This window comes from Haliaeetus albicilla, chromosome 10 (assembly GCF_947461875.1).
Source record: "Haliaeetus albicilla chromosome 10, bHalAlb1.1, whole genome shotgun sequence".
NCBI lineage: Eukaryota > Metazoa > Chordata > Aves > Accipitriformes > Accipitridae > Haliaeetus > Haliaeetus albicilla.
In genome coordinates, this window is record NC_091492.1 from 19,998,319 (window position 1) to 20,018,049 (window position 19,731).

The 19,731-nt window shown below is 43.0% G+C and overlaps 1 protein-coding gene across 4 annotated transcripts in view; it reads right to left on the bottom strand.

Annotated features, from left to right (window-relative positions):
• The window catches only part of SLC12A4 (solute carrier family 12 member 4), a 49,586-nt gene extending 34,702 nt beyond the window's left edge, over positions 1 to 14,884 (bottom strand). For 2 of the 4 annotated variants that reach the window (XR_011326543.1, XM_069793692.1), the window contains exon 1: positions 14,633 to 14,884. Coding sequence is in view for 2 of the 4 variants with exons in the window: in XM_069793692.1 (XP_069649793.1) it covers positions 14,633 to 14,774 (142 nt within the window). In the remaining 2 variants the exon portion in view is untranslated. Of the gene's footprint in view, positions 1 to 3,019; positions 3,402 to 14,632 lie in introns of those variants that run through there. The other 2 variants (XM_069793693.1, XM_069793695.1) reach the window with 2 other exon arrangements.
• Positions 14,885 to 19,731: the final 4,847 nt, after the last annotated feature.

Here is a 19,731-nt window from a genome sequence, read left to right on the forward strand (position 1 = left end):
TATAACTGACAAACAGCAGATACTTACTAGAAAACCAGCTCAAAGGACAGTCCAACCCTCCTCCCCTCAATGTAATTTGATTTCCAGGGCAGCATAAGAACTAATATCTCACTTCTAATTGTACTATGCATGCACAGACTCCTTTGTGTACGCCACAGTAAAAAAAAAAAAAAAAAATTGTAATGAAATAGACTGTATAGCAGCTAACACCAGTTTTTTCTGTCATTCAGACACTATTTTACAAGCATCACTGGCCACAAAGCTTGTGATAGCTAGGGACACAAACTGAGCCATTTTCATACACAGAGAACATTATTTAAGCTTAGACTTTTTTTATTAAAAAAAATACTCAATCATTCATATTTTTAATATTCCATCTACAAGTAACACTGGAATCTAAGATTAGAAATTAGAGTTGATACCCAAGCAGTTGATGTGGGCTTTCTTTAACCTAATTTCAGCTATCTAAACAGCAGGCAGTTATACTCAACTAATCATGCAGGCTTGCTTTTTACTCAGAAAGAGATGGCTCAGTTAGCTGATCCCTGGAGTGCCTCTCCTGTACATGTACCTTGGCATGCTGCAAATTTCCTCTAAAGAGAGCCTAACTTAAATAAAAACCTAAATTATAAATGGCTTAAGGTATGCAAAATTTATCCCACTTCGGAAAACAAAAGCAAGTTAGTTCTGTTCAAATTTATTTATGCTTTTCCAGATTTTCACGTGTCAAGATCTTCTGCAAATCTCTACACAACTGGTAATTAGGCCAGAATTCAGTTTGATTTTCTGACCACGAAACCAAAATAGATTTGCTATACTTACTGTTGTCACAAGACCTAGAAGCAAATGAATACACCCAAGATAGGTATTCTACAGGTAAAAAAAAAAGTTAGAGGAACAATGGGATTGCTGCAAACAGAAATTATTTTCAGGTAGAGTATTTCTTCCTTGCATAATCAGGTAATTTTATTAGTCACAACATTATTTTTAGACATTTGTTCACAGCCTTAAGGATAAAGTTTTAATGTAAAGAGCTGTCCGTGTGCATTTTTATTACACTTTGGGGTTTTGGTTTGTTTATTTCTACAAAAGAAACTGTTCTAACGCAGTTCTTGAGTAAGCACTTTCCAGATGTTAACAACGATACTACTTTCCCAAGCACTTGTATTGTGAGATAAAACTTGGTTCCCTCCAAAAGGCTGTGCTACGTTCAGATAGCATTCTTCTCATCATCCACCAGCAGTAAAGTTTTGCAGAACTGAGTATTGCTGAAGAACAGAAAACCCTAAACAGGTTTCTTGGCCTTTGCTAGTAGTTCAAGAACCCTGATATCTCCACATTTCAGCAGCAAAGCATTCAAGAGTATTGTTGAAGTGTATAAGGAGACTGTCATATTAAGATAACCCAAGAAACAATTAGATGACAATTTGATGTCAAACACATTCTAAATCTGCTTATATACTTCATTTATGTGGCTCCTCAGAAGTGGCTGGGCTAAACAAAACTCTTATTCACTCTCAGAACTGTCATGAAACCTCTTTCTTAGTTCATTCAGGAGACTATAACAAATTATTCAATTTACAATTATATTTTTGTAGAGATCCTTATCTATAAATTTCATAAGCAGAAATCAGATATCACTTTTCTTAAATTACTCACTTTCAACTGCTTAGCAAAAATCCCAATCCAACATCAGTAACAGTCCAAAGTAGAGATCTTATTATTATTAATAATAATTTTTAAAAAGACAGCCTATTAGAAATGTTTGTTTCTCCATGGACAACACACAGCTAGCCAGAAACAAGAAGTATTTCTAAAATATTTTTAAAACTACTAAGTTCTTGGAGTTGGGGGGTGGGGTGGTGTTTTAGGTGGTTTTTTTTATTAGGAGCATTATATTTACATCAGAAATATGAGAAACAGGAATAATTAGCATTGCATCTAGTTAGATAAAACTCATTCACACTATAAACTAGGCATTGGTAATGAAATAACTAACAGAAATCTGTTAATGCCAGTTCACTTAAGACCTTGGGCTACCAGGTCTTTTTCACTGAAGGCGGCAGAAAACATGAGCTGTAAATTCCAGGCTGACCCAGTATTTTATGAAAATAAAGGCCAAAGTTGCACTAGATAACTGGGACACTACAGCTGTGTGAGAGGAAAGAATAGCAGAATGAACAGACAGATCTTTACCTGGATAGCTTTTAGGAAGCAAAGAGATCCTCTGTACTTCAAACAGAGGCTCAAACTATCAGTTAACGCTGACAACACTGAACTCCCACATACCAGACCCAGACCCACGCTTCCATAAGAAACTGCAGCTTAAAAGCCAAACTATTGACATTAATGGGTATTTTAAGCATATAATGTGTTCATTCACCATTTTAAGATTAATACATAACATTACTTACTTCACTGTTAAATTGACACTGTCATTAAAGTTTTGAGTTTACTGAATTTTACCCAACAAGTAAAGGTGTGCTTCTTAAAATTCATTACACACTACACTGCAGATACCATGTACATATTTATAATCCCAGCAACAGCTTTGGCATCTACAAAAGCGACACAAACAAAGCACAGTTTTACCACAAAGTAAATTTAAAAGTTGTATTGTTGATAATATATTAGTTCCTCTGAAACAGTTCAGAGTTCTAAAGACTGCATTTGTTTGTGTTCTGCATGAAAGAAACAGCCAAAGCTTTCCCAGACAACAACCTATGCAACAGTTAGGCTGTACCAGGGAACAGAATTAAGTGTGCAATTAAGCACAGATGTTTGATTTATCCCTAGATAAACACGTGTGAAGTTACTATCAGACTTCTACTGTACTTTGCAAAACTAGAGAACAGCTTTACCAATCAAGTTGACTGATACCACACAACTCAAAGGATTTTGCAATTTAATAATCCTGTGTTTCAAAAGCGCAATGATTTTATTCTTCAGTTAAGATACACTGATAGTTTCAGAACACTATAATCCTTTGTAGGTATTAATATCAGCATGAAGTACTTACCCTTTAGCAATAGCTCTTTGCCATTTTCAGTAATTTGGTTTATCATTATTCTTCTTTCTGCTCTTAGTACATGCTTTAATAAGTGCCTTCTCTGTGAAGTCCTGAAGATCAGACAATTTTAATAATACCGTATTCCCAAAAGGATTTTTTTCCACCTCCTCTGACAAACTGACTGCTGGCCGCAATGCTGAATGGGACTGATCTCTTTCAGGAAGCAAAAGGGTTTCTTACAGAAAGCTAAGACAACACTGATACAATCCTAACATTATAATCCTTTTAACACTGAGAAAATATACAAGTGTCACGATCTTACTGAAAATGCTATTTGTGAAATCCAAACCCAGCCACATTTAAGAGGCACATTACCAGCTGTTTGCACACTTATTCAGAAAAGTGTGTGCCACAAATCTGCTGCTTGCCGAGTGTGGAATCAGACAGCGTTTTAAACCTGCTAATGCCATGAAAAGTATAGCTGTGACGTTAGCCCTCCAGGCATTTCAGCTTTCAAGTGAAAACAGTGATGTATTTCCTTCCATCTTCAATACGTTTTAATATGATTACCCATTAATGGACGAATCATATACAAGATCACAAAAGCAGTACATCAGCAGAATGAAATGGAGGTTTATGTAAGATACCTAAGTAAATACTAACAACGATTCTAAGCAGTTCATAATTACCAGAATCCACTCCATTCTGCTCATTCATAAGGAGGTCCTCTGGGTACCAGCACACACCACACTGAGACTTAACTACACTGTACAGTAGGTGCAATCACCAAGAATGCCTATGTAATTAAAGATGCCAAGTCACTTTTGAGAAATTGGATTTAGGAACTCACATCACTTAAGAGCTTTCATAATATAACTTGTCACTGCCAGCTGAAAGAAACACTATAAAAACAACCTTTGTACTTCAGTGTAATCCACTTCAGAGGTTCTTTCATGTGGAACAACTCCAAATCATTTCTCACGACTATCCTCCCTGAAACTCCGTCCCTTCACATGCATGAAGGCACCTCAGATACAGCACCCCCTGTATCACAATATAGGGAGAAGCATTCTAGCATTTTCCCTGCCTCAGGAAAAGCCTCTAACCTTGCTGTAAAATGTTCCCACTTTCCCTGAGAGACAGCAACACACATCTATGAGACCAGCACACAGATTCCATGTGATATTCAGTTTGCCTTTCTTTCCAATACCAGATATGGAAAATTGATTTCAGCCCTGTACCTGTTCAGCTGACCATGGCTGTGCATTAAGAAAGATGAGAGAACAACAACAACAAAAAATCCAAACTGAACAAAAAAAACCAACAACCCCACAACACACACCACAATTTCAGACATACCCACTCCCTTCTCCAGCTCAACATGTGCCAAAGAAACAACTGTACAAGCACAAACCAAGGAGTGAGAACAAGCAGATAGGTGACAATCATTAAGACAATATTGCCACCAGCTCAAAAAACTTCCTACAGGAAACAAGTGGAAATAGAGGAGAAATGAGCCAGGGTGCCAAGCATCTCCAGACATACAGCAAATAACAAAAGAGGAGGTTTAATTACTTTGAAATTTTCAATGTATGTACATTCTATGCATTACATACTATATAATGTACATTAACAGACATCTGCCATCCATTCCTGGAAGACAGTAGAAAGACATTTGTAATCGGTTACAGCTTATTGTGAAGCCCTGAATGTTTTATTAAGTTTTCAGTTAACTCATATAGAAAGTGCTGAATATCAGATTTTTCTTACATTTAAGAAGTACTTTGTTCCATGTGAAAACAAACTGAGAGGTTTTTTTTTTTAACTAAGGAAAAAACAAAAGAAAAACAATAAAAAAAGAGAAAGACAAAAAAGAGCTAAACTTGTATATGCTCCAAGGATGAAGAGCTGACCTTGCAGTGTGAAGTGCTACAAACAGCCAAAACTCACTCTAACTCCAGTCATAATACTTAAAGAAAGTACAAGTCAGCATGAGACTTCTCCAAACAAAGTTAAGTTAGTCCATCCCACTCAACATTTTAGAGGGTGGAGAATGCTCTGACATTGTACATGATAAGCAACACACAGTACTTGTAAAATACATATATTCAAACACACATTTATAAAGAGCTCACAGGTCTTCCAAAATAGCACAAAATATTTCACACTGCAACACACAGCACAGACCAAGACAAAGTCAGGTATCTGGAGAAGCCACAGTGGCTTTTATCATGATATTACAAGAAGTTCAACAGTTTGCAAGAGCATCGGAACAAACTGAGAACAGCACATGAGCTTACAGAAACTCTTCAAGGAGCAATGGGCAACGTTAGATCACTTGTTTTCTGCTCCACCAGCCAGGAATTAAATCAAGCACCTATAACAGAATCTAAGTCAGAAGAAACTCTGGGACATATAACAGTGAGCTTACTCCTGCTAAACATATGCTTCTACCACAAAGTCCAGAATACAGTGTCTTAAAAGGGCAAAGGCAAAATATTGCAATTAAATTATTCTCTGTATGTTGCCTTGAGTTACAGCTTTAAAGTTCCCTGCATGTATGCTGAAAGACACCTTAACAGAAGGCAGATAATCACCCCACTATCTGGTTACGTAGCATTTGGGTTTACCAAACATAACTCAACTATACCTCCCTTCATGTTTGGCTGTAATGTCCCTGAAATTAATCCCTGATATAGCCACCGCATTCTCTGGAACACACAGCTACATCAAAAGCAAATAGTTTGTGTCTGCTTAGGCAAAGTAGCCAAGATACAAGTTATATCCATGTGGGAATTGAATTTGGATATGGTTGGCAACAGTTGGCTTGTGATGCTCTAAAACAGCTGTGCCCTGGAGATCATGTCCCCGTACAGGGTGCAGAACATGAATATGCATCAAGGGAAAGGAAGGGATCCTGCTGGGGTGAGACAGACAAGTGGTATTGCTGCTGAACATTTCATACGGTAAAATCACAGACTGGACAGCGAAAATCTTAGCAGGAGAAAGCTGAAAATAATTCAGGAGCAGTAGGTTCTTAAATCAGACCTGCAAGACTATTAAAGAACTTCTACCTTTATATTTTACATCGACTCTGGATACAGAGTCATACTGTAGCAAGTAGTAGTAAAAGTGATGCTGGTTATATTATTTAGAAGTGGTTCAGGAAGGCAAAGCTCCTGAATGCAAAGGTAGAAGGCAGAGGAGAAACAGTAATGTGCTGTCCTCCATCAGAGACAGCAGCAGCTACACTGTCTTCTTGAATTACTCCTAGTCCTGCCTCAGATCTGACCTCCTACACAGAAATCCAGAGGCAGACTCTGCACACAGTAACTAAGGTCTGGGCTGCTCAGCTAGCAGGCAGAGACAGGGTCATAACACAAAGTAGCACTGCTATAGATAATTTTATGAAAAACAATTAGACTCCAGGGCATAAAAATTGTGTTTTACTGCAGCAAACAGCAATTTAAAGTATGCAAGAGCAAGTCTCAACAAGTTTGCCCTCCTTAGGAGTTACTCTAACTCAACAAATGGGCAGCTTCCAATGGCACACCATAAAAATCTTTTTTTTTCCCTGTGACATGGAATTGAAAGGCAAAAGTTTAGATGGTCTAACCTGCTTCATGATAAGGAGGTATCTGTAATGATTGAATGATGTTCTAAATCCCTCAAATAAACACAGGAAATTATTGGCAGCTGGCAGGAGAGGAAAACGAAGGTTGGCAATTAGACTGCAGAAAAAAAAAAAAGCCAACACATACAGTTTTGTTCAGGCATAATTAGCTTGAACATATACATAGTACAGCATGCCTCTGCCCTAAACAAAGAGCTCTGCGTCATCTCTCCTCTCCCAGGATCTTGTTATACAATCTCTGCTACAGTCCCCTGCAAGCCAGCTTCCAACATCAGCCTACAGCTTTGATTCTGATTTTCAAAGTAATCGATGAATTGCATCCTAATTATATTACAGACCACATGTCAATCGATGAAAGAGTTGGGCTTCTAGGACAATGCAGGTCACTCGAGTGGAGCTGGGAGAAGGGGGCAGATTAAGCATTCTGGATTCAAGGGGATGGACCTGATGGACAAACTTCCAGGGGACATTAGGCAAACCCAGAATCTGAATACCTTTGGAAACACTACTAAGCCATGCCCTAAGCAAATGAGCTTCCCAGTTAGAGCACTGTGACCACCAATACAAAGGTGGGATGATGACCGTCCCCTCACCAGTACCAGCAATCTCCTCCCTCATCCCTTGCCCCAGCTGCCCAGCCCAGCCTGGCACTGGCCTCTCATCTTCTGCTCAGCAAAATGCCATTTCATTTACATTTCCAACAAGTCTTAGGCTGCCTCCAGTCAGCAAAGCATAGCTAACTTGGCAAAACTGCCAAGTTATCAACCTTCCCCATTCACCCATAAACTAATTGAGTCAAAGCTCTTTTGGGGCAATTAGCGCTTCATTCTGCACGTCAAACTCCACCTCTCTGTCCTACAGAGCAGAATGAAGATCAAAAGACAGTTAAGAAAACATTCCACCAAGTACCTTTTATAGAAAGAAAAATTTTGAAAAAAATGTATTGCCAGAACTGTTCTAACCTATACCTCTGCTGCTCAGACATGAATTAAGACCGCTAGAAAGCAAACAGTCTTCTTTTCCAGGCCAAACCTAATACCTACCACAAAATCTAAAGACCTATTAGGAAAAAAATGCTATTCCTGTAACTCCCGTAACTTCTTTCTGTGGTTCAGAAGTGACAGTTTGAGACTCAGGAAACAATGTTTAAAATAAGAGTCACTGAGGGCAAATAGGCAGTAGACAGCCTACAAAATAACCTCCAGACAGGTGTGCAGAGGATGGCAGAAAGTGACCTGTACCACACCAGAGTATACAAAACGCTATCATATCCAAAATCTGGAGTTTATCCTACATGCATTATAAGAGCTGTCATGTAGACTTTTTATATCTGAAGACAGAACATATTAAACGTATGTCAAGCATTTGATTTTGCTAAAAGACTAACATTTTTTTGTGTATGGTATTTCGTTATTTTGCTTGTTTAAAAAGAAGATATTGTTTGCTCATCATTCACTATAGCAGCCACTGTGAAAGATGCACAGTTCTCCATGCAGGACAAAATCCAAGTATACTGAAAGAAATCATCCAAAGCAACTCAACTGAAAGAACAAGGACAGTACTACTCATTGCTAAGGGATCACTTGGCATCATTTAACCAGATGCCTATTGAAAACTAGTAATTAAGAAAGAGGTTTTACGAAATCAAACAATAATAAAAAAAAAATACTGAAACTTTCATGTCTGTGAGAATACAAATCAGCTCAGTAGAACTAAGAGATGCAAAATTGCCGATTCAAAGGTTACTGAAGACAATGGAAACATCCCTAAAATGTAATTCCAATAGGTTTTAGACCATGGCTTAAAATGGTGCATTTTTTTCTCCGTAGTTCACAGATCATCCCAGCAGGATGTAGGTCACAGACTGAAGTATTTAAAGACAAACCTTGAACCAACAGGCTGAAGACACAAACCCTTTGATCAAAAAAATCTTGCTCCCACATATTGGTGATAATAGATATTTTTCTGTAATATAAATCAGCCTGCACATTAAATTATTTGTTACATCATAGTCAAGAACAAGTGTAAATCTTTAACTTGGTCTCAGAAGGGAAAACCCATCAAATGGAGCTTTTCTCTCCCTGCAGCACTGGGTGTCCTCCATTCTTTTACATGCATTTAAAAAGAAAGCAGCAATCACTAAGTTTCATCTTCCTCAAGGTGGTTGCTGTTCTTTGACTTCAGCAAACGGCATTTATTATGTTTGGCAACATTTCCTAGTCAATGAGGCTGCAAAGTACCTTAATCCCCATTCTACACAGAACTTTAGAGCAAAAGCCAAATTTAAACTTTAGATTGAAGAGCATGCAAAAATGTATTCTTTAATTTTGTTGCAGTGGGGAAAAGAAAGGAAATGTCACTGTTTTCTTTAAGGAAGTGAAACACTGAAGAAATTTTGCGAGGGGAAATTGAATAACACACACACAGATCGATTTTATACACGAGAGAGATATGTACTACAAACACAGTATAAGAAACCAAAAAATTTATTTTAACTTCTTTAGAACAGTGCAGAGATTGAATAAAATATATAGCTTCAGCGTGTAAAAAAATCCCCAAACTTAGTCTCAAGTTTGAAATAGGCACTTAGCAAGTCAAAATGAGCATTTGCAGGTAGAATTAGCTGGAAAATCCATGTCTTCTCATGTGCAATTGCTTAGCTTTCTAATACAGGTGTTCTCCGAAACACAAATATTCAGCAACTACAGAAGACCAGCAGAAGGTTCTTTGTCTATCTTCTCTTAGTTTTTTGCAACATAGACCCACACATACACAGTTATGGGAGTTGCCTTCAAATCAGACATATCACAAAGATCCTTCCCAGAGCTTTTCCAAATAACTGAAATACCAGAGAACCCACAAAAAGGCCCATGTTTTTCTATATTTAGCTAAGTCTCAAGGCCAGCAGCAGTTGGCACCAAGATTCCCTTGGTATCGGACAGCCGCAGCCTCTCCAGCTCTGTCTTAATCACTGCATAGATTAGAAGAGGTATGAGACATGCTTAGCAAAGGTAACAGTTTATGCAGTAACATGAACTTTTTTCTTTTCCTAGACAAGCATTTTAATAGATGAATTAAACCTTACAACACTGCATGCTGCTAAAAGAAACTTGAGATATCCACCATGGACTCCACTAAAACGAGCTTCTCTGAGAAATTCCTTTGCTTACAGGCTATAAAGAAAGTATATACCAACCTCCTTCACCCACCCAAGTGTTATGAACAGCTAATTCTGTCACAAAGCACTTCTCCACTCTCATTTTTCACATACTGCACTCTTCTCTTTCCTTATCTGAAGCAAGGGTCCACTTATCTATACACCTGTATTGTTGAAAAAAGTATTCTGGAGTTTGGCTATCAGTGCTGTGCTAATTGCCAACTGCACAAACAGGATTAAAAAAAAAACAACCCAGGACTTCACAGGGATGACCGTGCTGCTAAGACCCCTTTCAGGATCTGCATTTCAAATTATAACCATTGCTGTGTATCCAACGGGTATCTCACAAGTATCCTTTATGTAACAGGAGCAAATATTAACATATTTAGCACTGACAGGACATCTTTAATATTTCCAAATTTTCACATTAAACTTTACAGAGAGGGAAAACAGATGCCAAGCTAAGCAGAACAGAAAAAAAACCCCTTCCTCGTCAAAATGCAACTAAATTGAAGAAGACGCAGTCTCCATACCATTTGCAGCAAGACAATATTACACAAATCACCAGAAGAGACAGTTCACAGACATCAGTGTACTTCTATTCTCAGGTTACTTACTTTCCTCCCAAACAATTCAGAGCTGCTGCCTCAACTCCTCCCCAGGATCCCTCCTCCATGACTTCTTTCTGCAGTTTTGAGGCAACGTGAAAAATGCTGAAGATGCACACGCTACAAAGGTTATGCAAAAATATCCTGCTATGACTACAGCAACAGCACCATTTACCCACACTGCTGCTAAAAGAAGTTCCTGAGTTTAAGATAACCAAAAATATATTTGGACACGTTTCTGTCACTCCTAGTTAGCTGCAGTATCTAATTCATTATATGACTAATTTTATCTCTGAACTTTGCCAAAACACCTACATATAAGAATTAAGCGCTTTGAAAAGGAATTTTTGAATGATTTATGTATCCCCATTGAAAGTATCTTCAGACATATTTTACGTGAGCTGTATTTCAAGTCTTGCAAAAGACTTAAAGCCTTTACTAGTAAGTTACCACGTATTAAAAAGCAGTGAACCAGCAAGAAGCTTAAATGTACATACTGATGCAGACTGTAAGCATGAGGAAAAGGTCTCAAGTCTAGTTAGAAAACTGTGGGCTGAAAGGAAGCCATGTGATAACTGTAACATAAGCAGAGCAATTCATTGGCAAAAACCAAGGGTGGCAGCTGACCAAAGCTAGTTAGTGACACCAAGCTGATTAGTGTCTCATTTCCACTAACAAAAGTCACAGGAAGATAAATAACTTCCCACAGGACACATGACATTGCCGCACTTTGGTTAACAGGGTGCACAATCACTGTGGAGCTGAGATTCCTATTAAAGCAAAGCTTATTTGGTTTTTTTAAACACTATTCAGGCCCCACTGTCCTTCTTCTTACCCTGTGTATCCAACCTAATGTGCTGGCACTATTTCAAAGACTGAAGGGATGCCAAATTCACATTTCTCATCCCTGTCGATCCATAAAGCAGGGTTCACATGTTCATCATAGGATCACAGGATAATTCTTTGTACTTCTTTTTTTAAATAGAATATGTCAAAATCTATTACAAGCAGTGGCAGTCAATGGAACCTGCTTAGGAAAAAAAGGCTGATTTTATTCACGAGTAGGCACTGGAGCTATCTGGGAAGGCTAAATTATTGTACACTGACTAACAACTTCTTATGGAAATGGTTGAGAAGAAATTCTATTGCAGAATGGCTTCATGTCTGTAGTGTTTAGATGACACCACACCACCTGATGACCTAACTAAATCAAAATTCAGAAAAAACATTCAAAACCAAGGCTATGACAAACAAAGGTCAGAGCGAAATAAGAATCTGTCAGAATCATAAGCCTAAGAGATTGTGCAAGGAATACTGGACAACAAAGCCACTACTTTGCACACTTACAGACCAGCTATAAAAAGAGGTACATTACCATGACAGACCATATGCTTGAAGGGCCATATCATTACTGAGTCACTTTAACCCATCTCTGATCAAACCAAGAAATCCAAAGAAGTATTTAAATAAGGTTCTGAACAGCAAGCTGATAAAATAAAGTCTTCCTCGGTGAAGATTCACCAGAACAACTGCAACCAATTCCTCATACTGACTATGGTGGTGCTACTTGATGGCACACAATGACTGCACAATTGGCATGGCTCAGGCAGCTCTGTGTGCATTCATGCAGTGCCAGTGAGAATCATATGCACTTTGATAGGACCACAACCTAAAACTCTGCACTCAAGTCAAAAAAAGTTTACCTCATCTGGAATCAGGGGCATCACCAACACCAACAAATCCCTCCATGAGCCCCGCAATCAGCTGCCACAGAAGGCTCTGGAGGGTCACTCTCTTCCCTCCAGTCTGTAGGCTTCAGCCAGCACTAAACAGCTGTGACATACTCCGTCTTCAGCAGGAGCTTCGATCTCCACCATGTCATATTATCAACGCTCCCCCAGTATACGAGGCTGTGGTACTCTGCATAGGACGTAGAAAGAAGCACCAAAACCCAAAGGAATAACACAAGGGAGTTCAGATTCCCCTCTACAGAGCCATAAACCCAAGAAAGCTAGGGAGAGACAGAAAAGGCTAGGGGGGAAGAACATGCTTGTCAGTACAGGTAGGCAAGACAGCATATCTTTATACATACACCCTGAGGATATGAAACAATACTTAATTACTGTGAAAGTAAATTAAAAAATAGAAGGCAGTTATAGTTCAAACAGAAACAGAACTAACTACCATATATTAAGTGATGTTACTAGATATTTATCAGTTCTAAAATAGACTCAGCTAACTTCCAGCAGCATGGTTCTGTGCTGCAGTCGGAATAGCAGTACTTAAGAGATCACAGCTTGCCAGCTACTGATAAGACTGTGACGGGGAGCTGAGTATCTTCAAGCGTGTTGTTTGCACACATCCTACAGGCAGTCTTATGTTCAAATGGCAGGCGCTTTGAGTTGACCTTCCTTTATCCACCACGGCAGTAGCTTCTACAAGTCACACTTACCAGCCCATGGCCAAAGCTAGCTACTGGAAAAAGTACTCCACGAGGTCTCCACCTCAACCTGCTGAGATGGGTGAAAAACACCTGTTACTTTCATACACATGAACTACATGTTAAGTAACCTGAGAGTAAAACAGATCTTTTTTACAAAATGAAGTCAAGGCCCTGCACAGCCTTTAGGGCTAGAGCCTCAAACTGCCTGTGATAACAGACAAGTTGGGAAAAGCACCTACTTTCACCATTCCAAAATGCCCACACTAGAACTGGAAAGAACTGACACAATGGATGTGAAGCCTGTGTAAGCTACTTGGTACATGAAATCTAACACTCTTTTGAAAACTATGCAACTAACAAAAAAAAAAAAAAGAATGGTACATATTGGAGATTGAAGCACAGATTCACAGAGAGCTGAACAAGGTGACAAGGCAGGAACTGGACCTTGATCTCCTGACAGTTGAGTATCACTCAGCAAAATCACCCTTTTCTCTTCATTAAGCACAGGCCTGAGCAGTGCTGGCTCCCTTCAGGGAATACTGTGCATCCAATGACATTTGCATTCTGAAAAGTTTGACTGTACGGGCAAGGAAGAACAGGTCAGGTGTTTACTGATTTTTCTTTTGTTGCCTAGAGTCACGCATGATTCACAGATAGCAAGTGAGATTCACCAGCTGAGCCCATGGGAAGATCCTCTTCCTAAAGGTTACAGAACTAAACATAACCAAGGCAGAAAAAAGAAAGAGATCCCCACAAGGAGCTAAGACAACCTTTTACCAGAACTACTCTACTCTCCAAATCTAAGGGTCCTTCATCTTCCCACTAGAAACGCTCACCGTATTTTTAAGTCAATTAACACCTAAAAGTCACAGCAAAACACGGAGACAGGCTGAGCACGGGTATTAGCTGCCTGATTAAAGAATGTACTTCTCACCACCCGAAGTCCCCTCCTACTTACGTGATCCTCTTCTGTAAACGGAATAAATTAACCACTAACAAAAAGCAGCTCTGCCTAGCAGGAGCAGTTGTGAAAGCCGCACAGACACAATACACATGCTGTAGTATTCAAGGGCCCGGTCTGAAGGAGAGAGACCTAGCTGGGCAGTCGCATTTTTTAAGATGACATAAGCAAGAAAAAGCAGTCACCCGAGATCCGGCTAATGCCACCCGTTTGTTTCGCCAGCGGAGCACTGAAAACAGTTGAGCCTATCTCTACCCACGTACTCTGGCCGGCTCCGGAGATGCACTTTGCGGGAGCAACGATAACGCGCCCGGCCCCCCGCGCCGGCCCCGCTCCCCGCCGCGCCCCGGGCTATCAACCAGTGGCTGCGGCGCGGAGGGAGTCCCCGGGGCCGACCTCCGAGCGGGCCCGGCCGGGCTCCCCCGCGCCGCGGGAGGACACCCCCTCCACCCGCGCCCCCGGGGCGCCCGCCGCAGCCACGCCGGCTGCGCCGCCACCCCTCGGCCCGGCCCGGCCCGGCCCGGGCTGACAGCCGGCGACGAGGTTCGCCCGCCAGGCCGGGCGCCCCGCGGGCCTCGCCGCGTCCCGGCCCTAGCAACAGCGGAGCCGCCGGCGCACCCCGGGGGGGGCGGGGGGGCTCCTCTATCCGGGCGCGGCGCCCCTCGCCGCCCCCGACGACCCCGCCTTTGTCTGCCGCGGCCGGCGGCGGCGGGGGGGCGGAGCGGGGGAGGCAGGGTCGCCCCGGTCCCCCCGCACAGGGGCCCCGGGAGCGGCCGTCACCGCCGCCCCCCCCCCCCCGCCCGGGCCGTGCCCGCTCACCGTCGGAGCTGACGGTGTCGTAGGAGTCACCGGCGGCGGGCGCCGCGGCCGGCTCCCGGTAGTCCACCCAGCTGAGCCCTTCTACGCTGTCGTACTCGGCGCGGTGCTTGTCCTCCACCGGCACCACGGTGAAGTGCGGCATGGCTGGCGGGGCGGCGAGGGCTCCCCGCGGCACCGCAGCGAGGCAGGCGGGACGCGGCGCGGAGCCGGCGGCGCATTCCTGCCCCGTGCGGTCACTTCCTCTCAGGAAACCGCGCTCCTCAACTCCACCCATTCCCCTCCGAGCGCCGGGGCGGCGAGGCGGCGCGGCGGCCGCCGCCCCCGGGGCCGGCGGGCGGGCAGGCCGGGGCCGCCCCGCAGCGAGGAGCGGGCGCGGGGGAGGGGGTCGCTCCGCCGGGCGGGCGCGCTCAGCAGCGGGGGCGCGGAGGAGGGGCCGGAGGCGGCGAGGCGGCGCGGGGAAGGGGGAGCCTTCCTCCCGCAGTCATCGTGACAGGAGCCGGGCCCGGGGGCGGCGGGAGCCGCGGGGCGGGGAGGGGCGGGCGCCCTCCGCCCGCGGCCCTCCCTTGCCGGCGCTGCCGGGCCGCCTCGGGGAGGAAATTTCCCCCCGCCGTGCCCCGGGCCTCCTCCGACCGCCTCCCCCCCGCCGCCATTTGCTGGGCAGGAGCGATGCGGTGAGGGCGTTGGCGCGCCGCGCCCAGGCGCGGGGGGGCGGGCGAAGCGGCGCCTCGGCTGGCGGCCTGCGGCCCGGGGCCAGGCGGTCGCGGAACCCCGGAGGGGTGGTGTGGGGAAGACAGCAGCCAGCGAGAGGCCGGCTGTAGGTAAAGCGGGCGGCCTGCCGGGCTTTGGAGGAGCAGCGCGCGCCAATTAACAGCTCTCCCGCCTCCCAGCAGCCCGTTAAACCCCGGCCTTCGGCTGAGCAGCAGCAAAGCGGTTGAAGGCATCCTGTTGCCCCGAGAAGGGGCTTGTTTTTAGGCGAGTGATCGTTAGCTTCAGGTGCGGCAGCTGTCCCCGCTTCCTGCGCTCGTGGTGGCGGTTTCTCGTGTGCTCGCCCTCTTCTCTGGCTGCACGAAACCAGAAATAACGTGGCAAACGGAGCAAGCCCGAGGGAAACAGGAAACATGGCCGCACAAAAGGCGGGGGTAAAATACTACAGTGGGGAGATTTGAATGCGGGCTGGAGCCAAGGGTATTTCTAGCTATATGCAAAGCAGGCAGTCGCTAAGGCGGCAGACTGCCAGGGCAGATGAACTGCGGCCCCGCTGCTCAGGCAGGGGCCTGGGAGCCGGGGTTGCGCCATTGTTTTGTCCCAGGAATGGGATGGAGGCGGTGGGGTGTGCCACCCCCTCCCAGCAGCCGGGTCGGACGCCGGGGTGGCCGCAGGGTCCGTACAGCTGGCGGCGTGCCTGCCTCTTCAACCTCTGGTCCCCCAGGGAGCAAAATTCAATCTTGCCGTCGCATTTGAAAAAGCTGGCACCAGCGATGGGCATCTTGGCCTTCATTTCGTATATGGTAGCCTTCACGTGGCGTTTCAAGATGATAGTTGATAATGCTATTTATTGTCTGTGTTTGAAAGCTAGCCTTGAAAGTAAAACAGTCCCTATTTAATGCATTATGTAATTGTCAGGAAAAAGCTCTAGAGAACAGCGTGTGCGTTTTACTAGGGAATATCAACTCAAACTAGTTCTGTAGATTTTTGACTAAAATACTCCTGTGCACAGTGACGAGTCAACCCCGAACTGATGTAAGTTTTGCCTTAGGATTGCATAGGAGTCTATGGGAGTGTCGTGGTTTAACCCCAGCCAGCAACTAAGCACCACGCAGCCGCTCATTCGCTCCCCCCCCATCCAGTGGGATGGGGGAGAAAATCGGGAAAAGAAGTAAAACTCCTGGGTTGAGATGAGAACGGTTTAATAGAACAGAAAAGAAGAAACTAATAATGATAACACTAATAAAATGACAACAGTAGTAATAAAAGGATTGAAATGTACAAATGATGTGCAGGGCAATTGCTCTCCACCCGCCGACCCACACCCAGCCACTCCCCGAGCGGTGAATCACTGCCCCCCACTTCCCAGTTCCTAAACTAGATGGGACGTCACATGGTATGGAATACACTGTTGGCCAGTTTGGGTCAGGTGCCCTGGCTGGGCATGAGAAGCTGAAAAATCCTTGACTATAGTCTAAACACTACTGAGCAACAACTGAAAACATCAGTGTTATCAACATTCTTCACATACTGAACTCAAAACACAGCACCGGACCAGCTACTAGGAAGACAGTTAACTCTATCCCAGCTGAAACCAGGACAGGGAGAATGTAAGGCTTAGAGCAGAGGAAGAGGATAAGACTAGCTGTTTCCTGTGCTCGGAAGACCCTTATCCCTAGCTTTCTGAATTTGTCCTGCCTTTTTGACAAAGCAACCCCCAGGTGACTGAGAGAAAGAAAAATGTGTAATGAGCAGAAGAGAGACAAACAAGAGGGAGAGTGCTTTGTTCATGAGAACTGAGTAATAAGTCTACTTTTAATTAGTTGGGTTTTGAAATAAACAAGAAGGATCCATGCTGTGGAGTGACTGCTGCCAAGGGGGTACAGGTCTCTCAGTTCACTTAACACAAACTTGCTAGTAGACCACCTCTGGGGAAAGCCAGAGCAATTACACCTCTTAGTATTGATCAGACAGGTGGAAAGACTTCTAAGACTCCTGTGCTTTCATATAACCTACATTTTACTTTTGTCTCTGCTCTGCTAAGGAAAACAACAATGATCTTCATGTGGCCATGTGTATCTCAATAACAGCCTCGTCAGTTTTGGAGGAGATAGATAAAAAAAACCACAGGTTTTCCTCTGTGCAAAACTCATGCTATCTTGAAGACCTAGGGTGGGGTGGTTTGTTTTGGTGTGTCCCCCCCCCCCCAGTAACCCTAAAATGAGCACATTTGTAAATATGGTCCCACTGAGGTCTGTAAAGTTTTACTGGCAATTTATGTGGGTAAGTTAGGCCAATTCTGATAATCTAGAAGGCATTTCTGTTAATTTTAGACGCATTAGTTCTGACAGACTGGAAACATCGTGGTGCGCCACTTAGTCCACTGTCTTATCTCCAGCAGTATTTTTTCCCCCAGAGGGAAGTGGAACAATTGGCCAAAAAGTAGCATTTTCTGTTTAACCCTCTTTGGTTGAATTATGTTTCATTAGTGTTCATAATAAGTACCACCTAATAAGCTAGAGTCCACCAAGAAAACAGGAAAATTAAGTATTAATTGATAGTGGGCAAAGAATTTTATATAGAAAAAGGGCAATATGATAACTCACCATTAAGCAAGTTAGTTCATGCTTAGTTTTCTGTCATCTTTCCTGGTTTCCACTTCATAAAGCTTTTGAGTGAAAGTGTCTCGTCTAAGTAAGCTGTCCTAGGAAAAGGAGACAGGGATTATAAGAAATAACCCTCAAGAGTTAATGTTTTTGGAGTCAAGCTTATTCAGGAAGAAGAATTAAACTGGGTACTTCTTTCTCATCTTGCTTTTGAAAGCAGGTTTGGCAAGGAGCTGTCTTTCTTTAGGCATCAAAAAATGCATCTATGCCACCACGAAACATGCCAGTATCATGAAATCAATGGCACTGAAATTGTAGCCCATGAAGGGAAAAAATTAATAAAATCAAGCTCATGTACATATACCAGCAACTCCCCTCTCTGGAATGGAAACTATATCCAAATGTCTTAGGAGAGAATTTAGCCCTGGGAAACTATTCAAGTTTATTGAAGGAAAAATATTTCTTTTGTCTAAAGACAATGGTTCTTTACTGACTTGTAGAAAGCCCTTATTTAAAGATAAGATGTTATCTACCCATATCAACTTAGTTGTTTAGCATCTGGTTTGTAAGAGAACTGAAATTTCAACCTGGGTGACTGATGTGTTGTTTTGGTTTTTTTTTTCTAAGTATGAATATTGATTGTTACTTCTGAATGGTATGAGTGGCCATCATAAGCTTAAAAGTTGTCTGATATGAATATGAGGCTGGAATGAAACTAGATGATCTACAATATTACAGTGTTTACCTGCGACAACATTGCTATCTCGCATTAAATAATGGGGATGAAAACTACCCATTTTCTACAAAGCTAAATGGAATTGGGGATTATGGTTTCATATGGGTACAGACTGGTCAGTGAAAATGAAAGAGCAGAGAAAATAATATTATTTTCTTTTTTTTTTTTTTTCCCCTCTCTACACACCCCATCCCCAAGAGAGAAAATCTGCACTTCTAAGAAAAAGTCTGGTGGTTTCACTTCAAAAAACATTGAGAGCAGTTTAGGAGAATCAAGGCTTATTAGATAAGGAAAGGCGTGGATTTTCAGTACTCTAGTGTACATTAACAGCATCAGTGAAATCAGCGGCCTAAAGATCAGCAAATCCATGATGTCCCCTCTGATACACGATCAGGAACTGCTTTTTGAATTGTTTGTTTATTACCTACAAATCAGATAAGCAAAGACACAGTTCAGTTCTTAATTAGTAAGCCACTGGTTATTTGTGAACTACCTGAAGTAGGTATAAGCTTCCAGCTGAAAGGTCAGTACGCTTCCAGAGTAAACAACTATGCCATTTGACTTGAAGAAAAAGGCTGTATGAGAAACTCTGAGTCTTCTAAAAGGTAGTTTGGTAAACTGCTGAAGAGCCTGGTATAAATCCTCAGGGCAAGCAAGCAAGATCAAGTTTGCCTTGAACGCTTCTTAATACAGGTGATACCACTCAAGCATTTAAAAAAGCAGCTTGGCTTTTACAGCCCAGCATGAGAGTGACTGCACACCGCATCAGCTCTTCCAGAAACAGGCTTGACTTATGTGTGCAAGGTGTTTCATCCCTTCCCTGACAGACAGCAATTCACGGCTTCTCATGTGGTGCTCATACAGCCATCCTAGGAGAAAGTGAATGTATAATCAATATCAGCATTAGTGATTGCTTTTAAGGATAGAGTAGAGGGAACAGCCTGCCTCAGCCCTCACAAAGGGATGGAGTACACACATTGGAAGGCCCTTGTAAATGAGCTCTGGAGTATTGTTAGCTTATGAACTTGAAATGTATGATGTTAACCTCAATC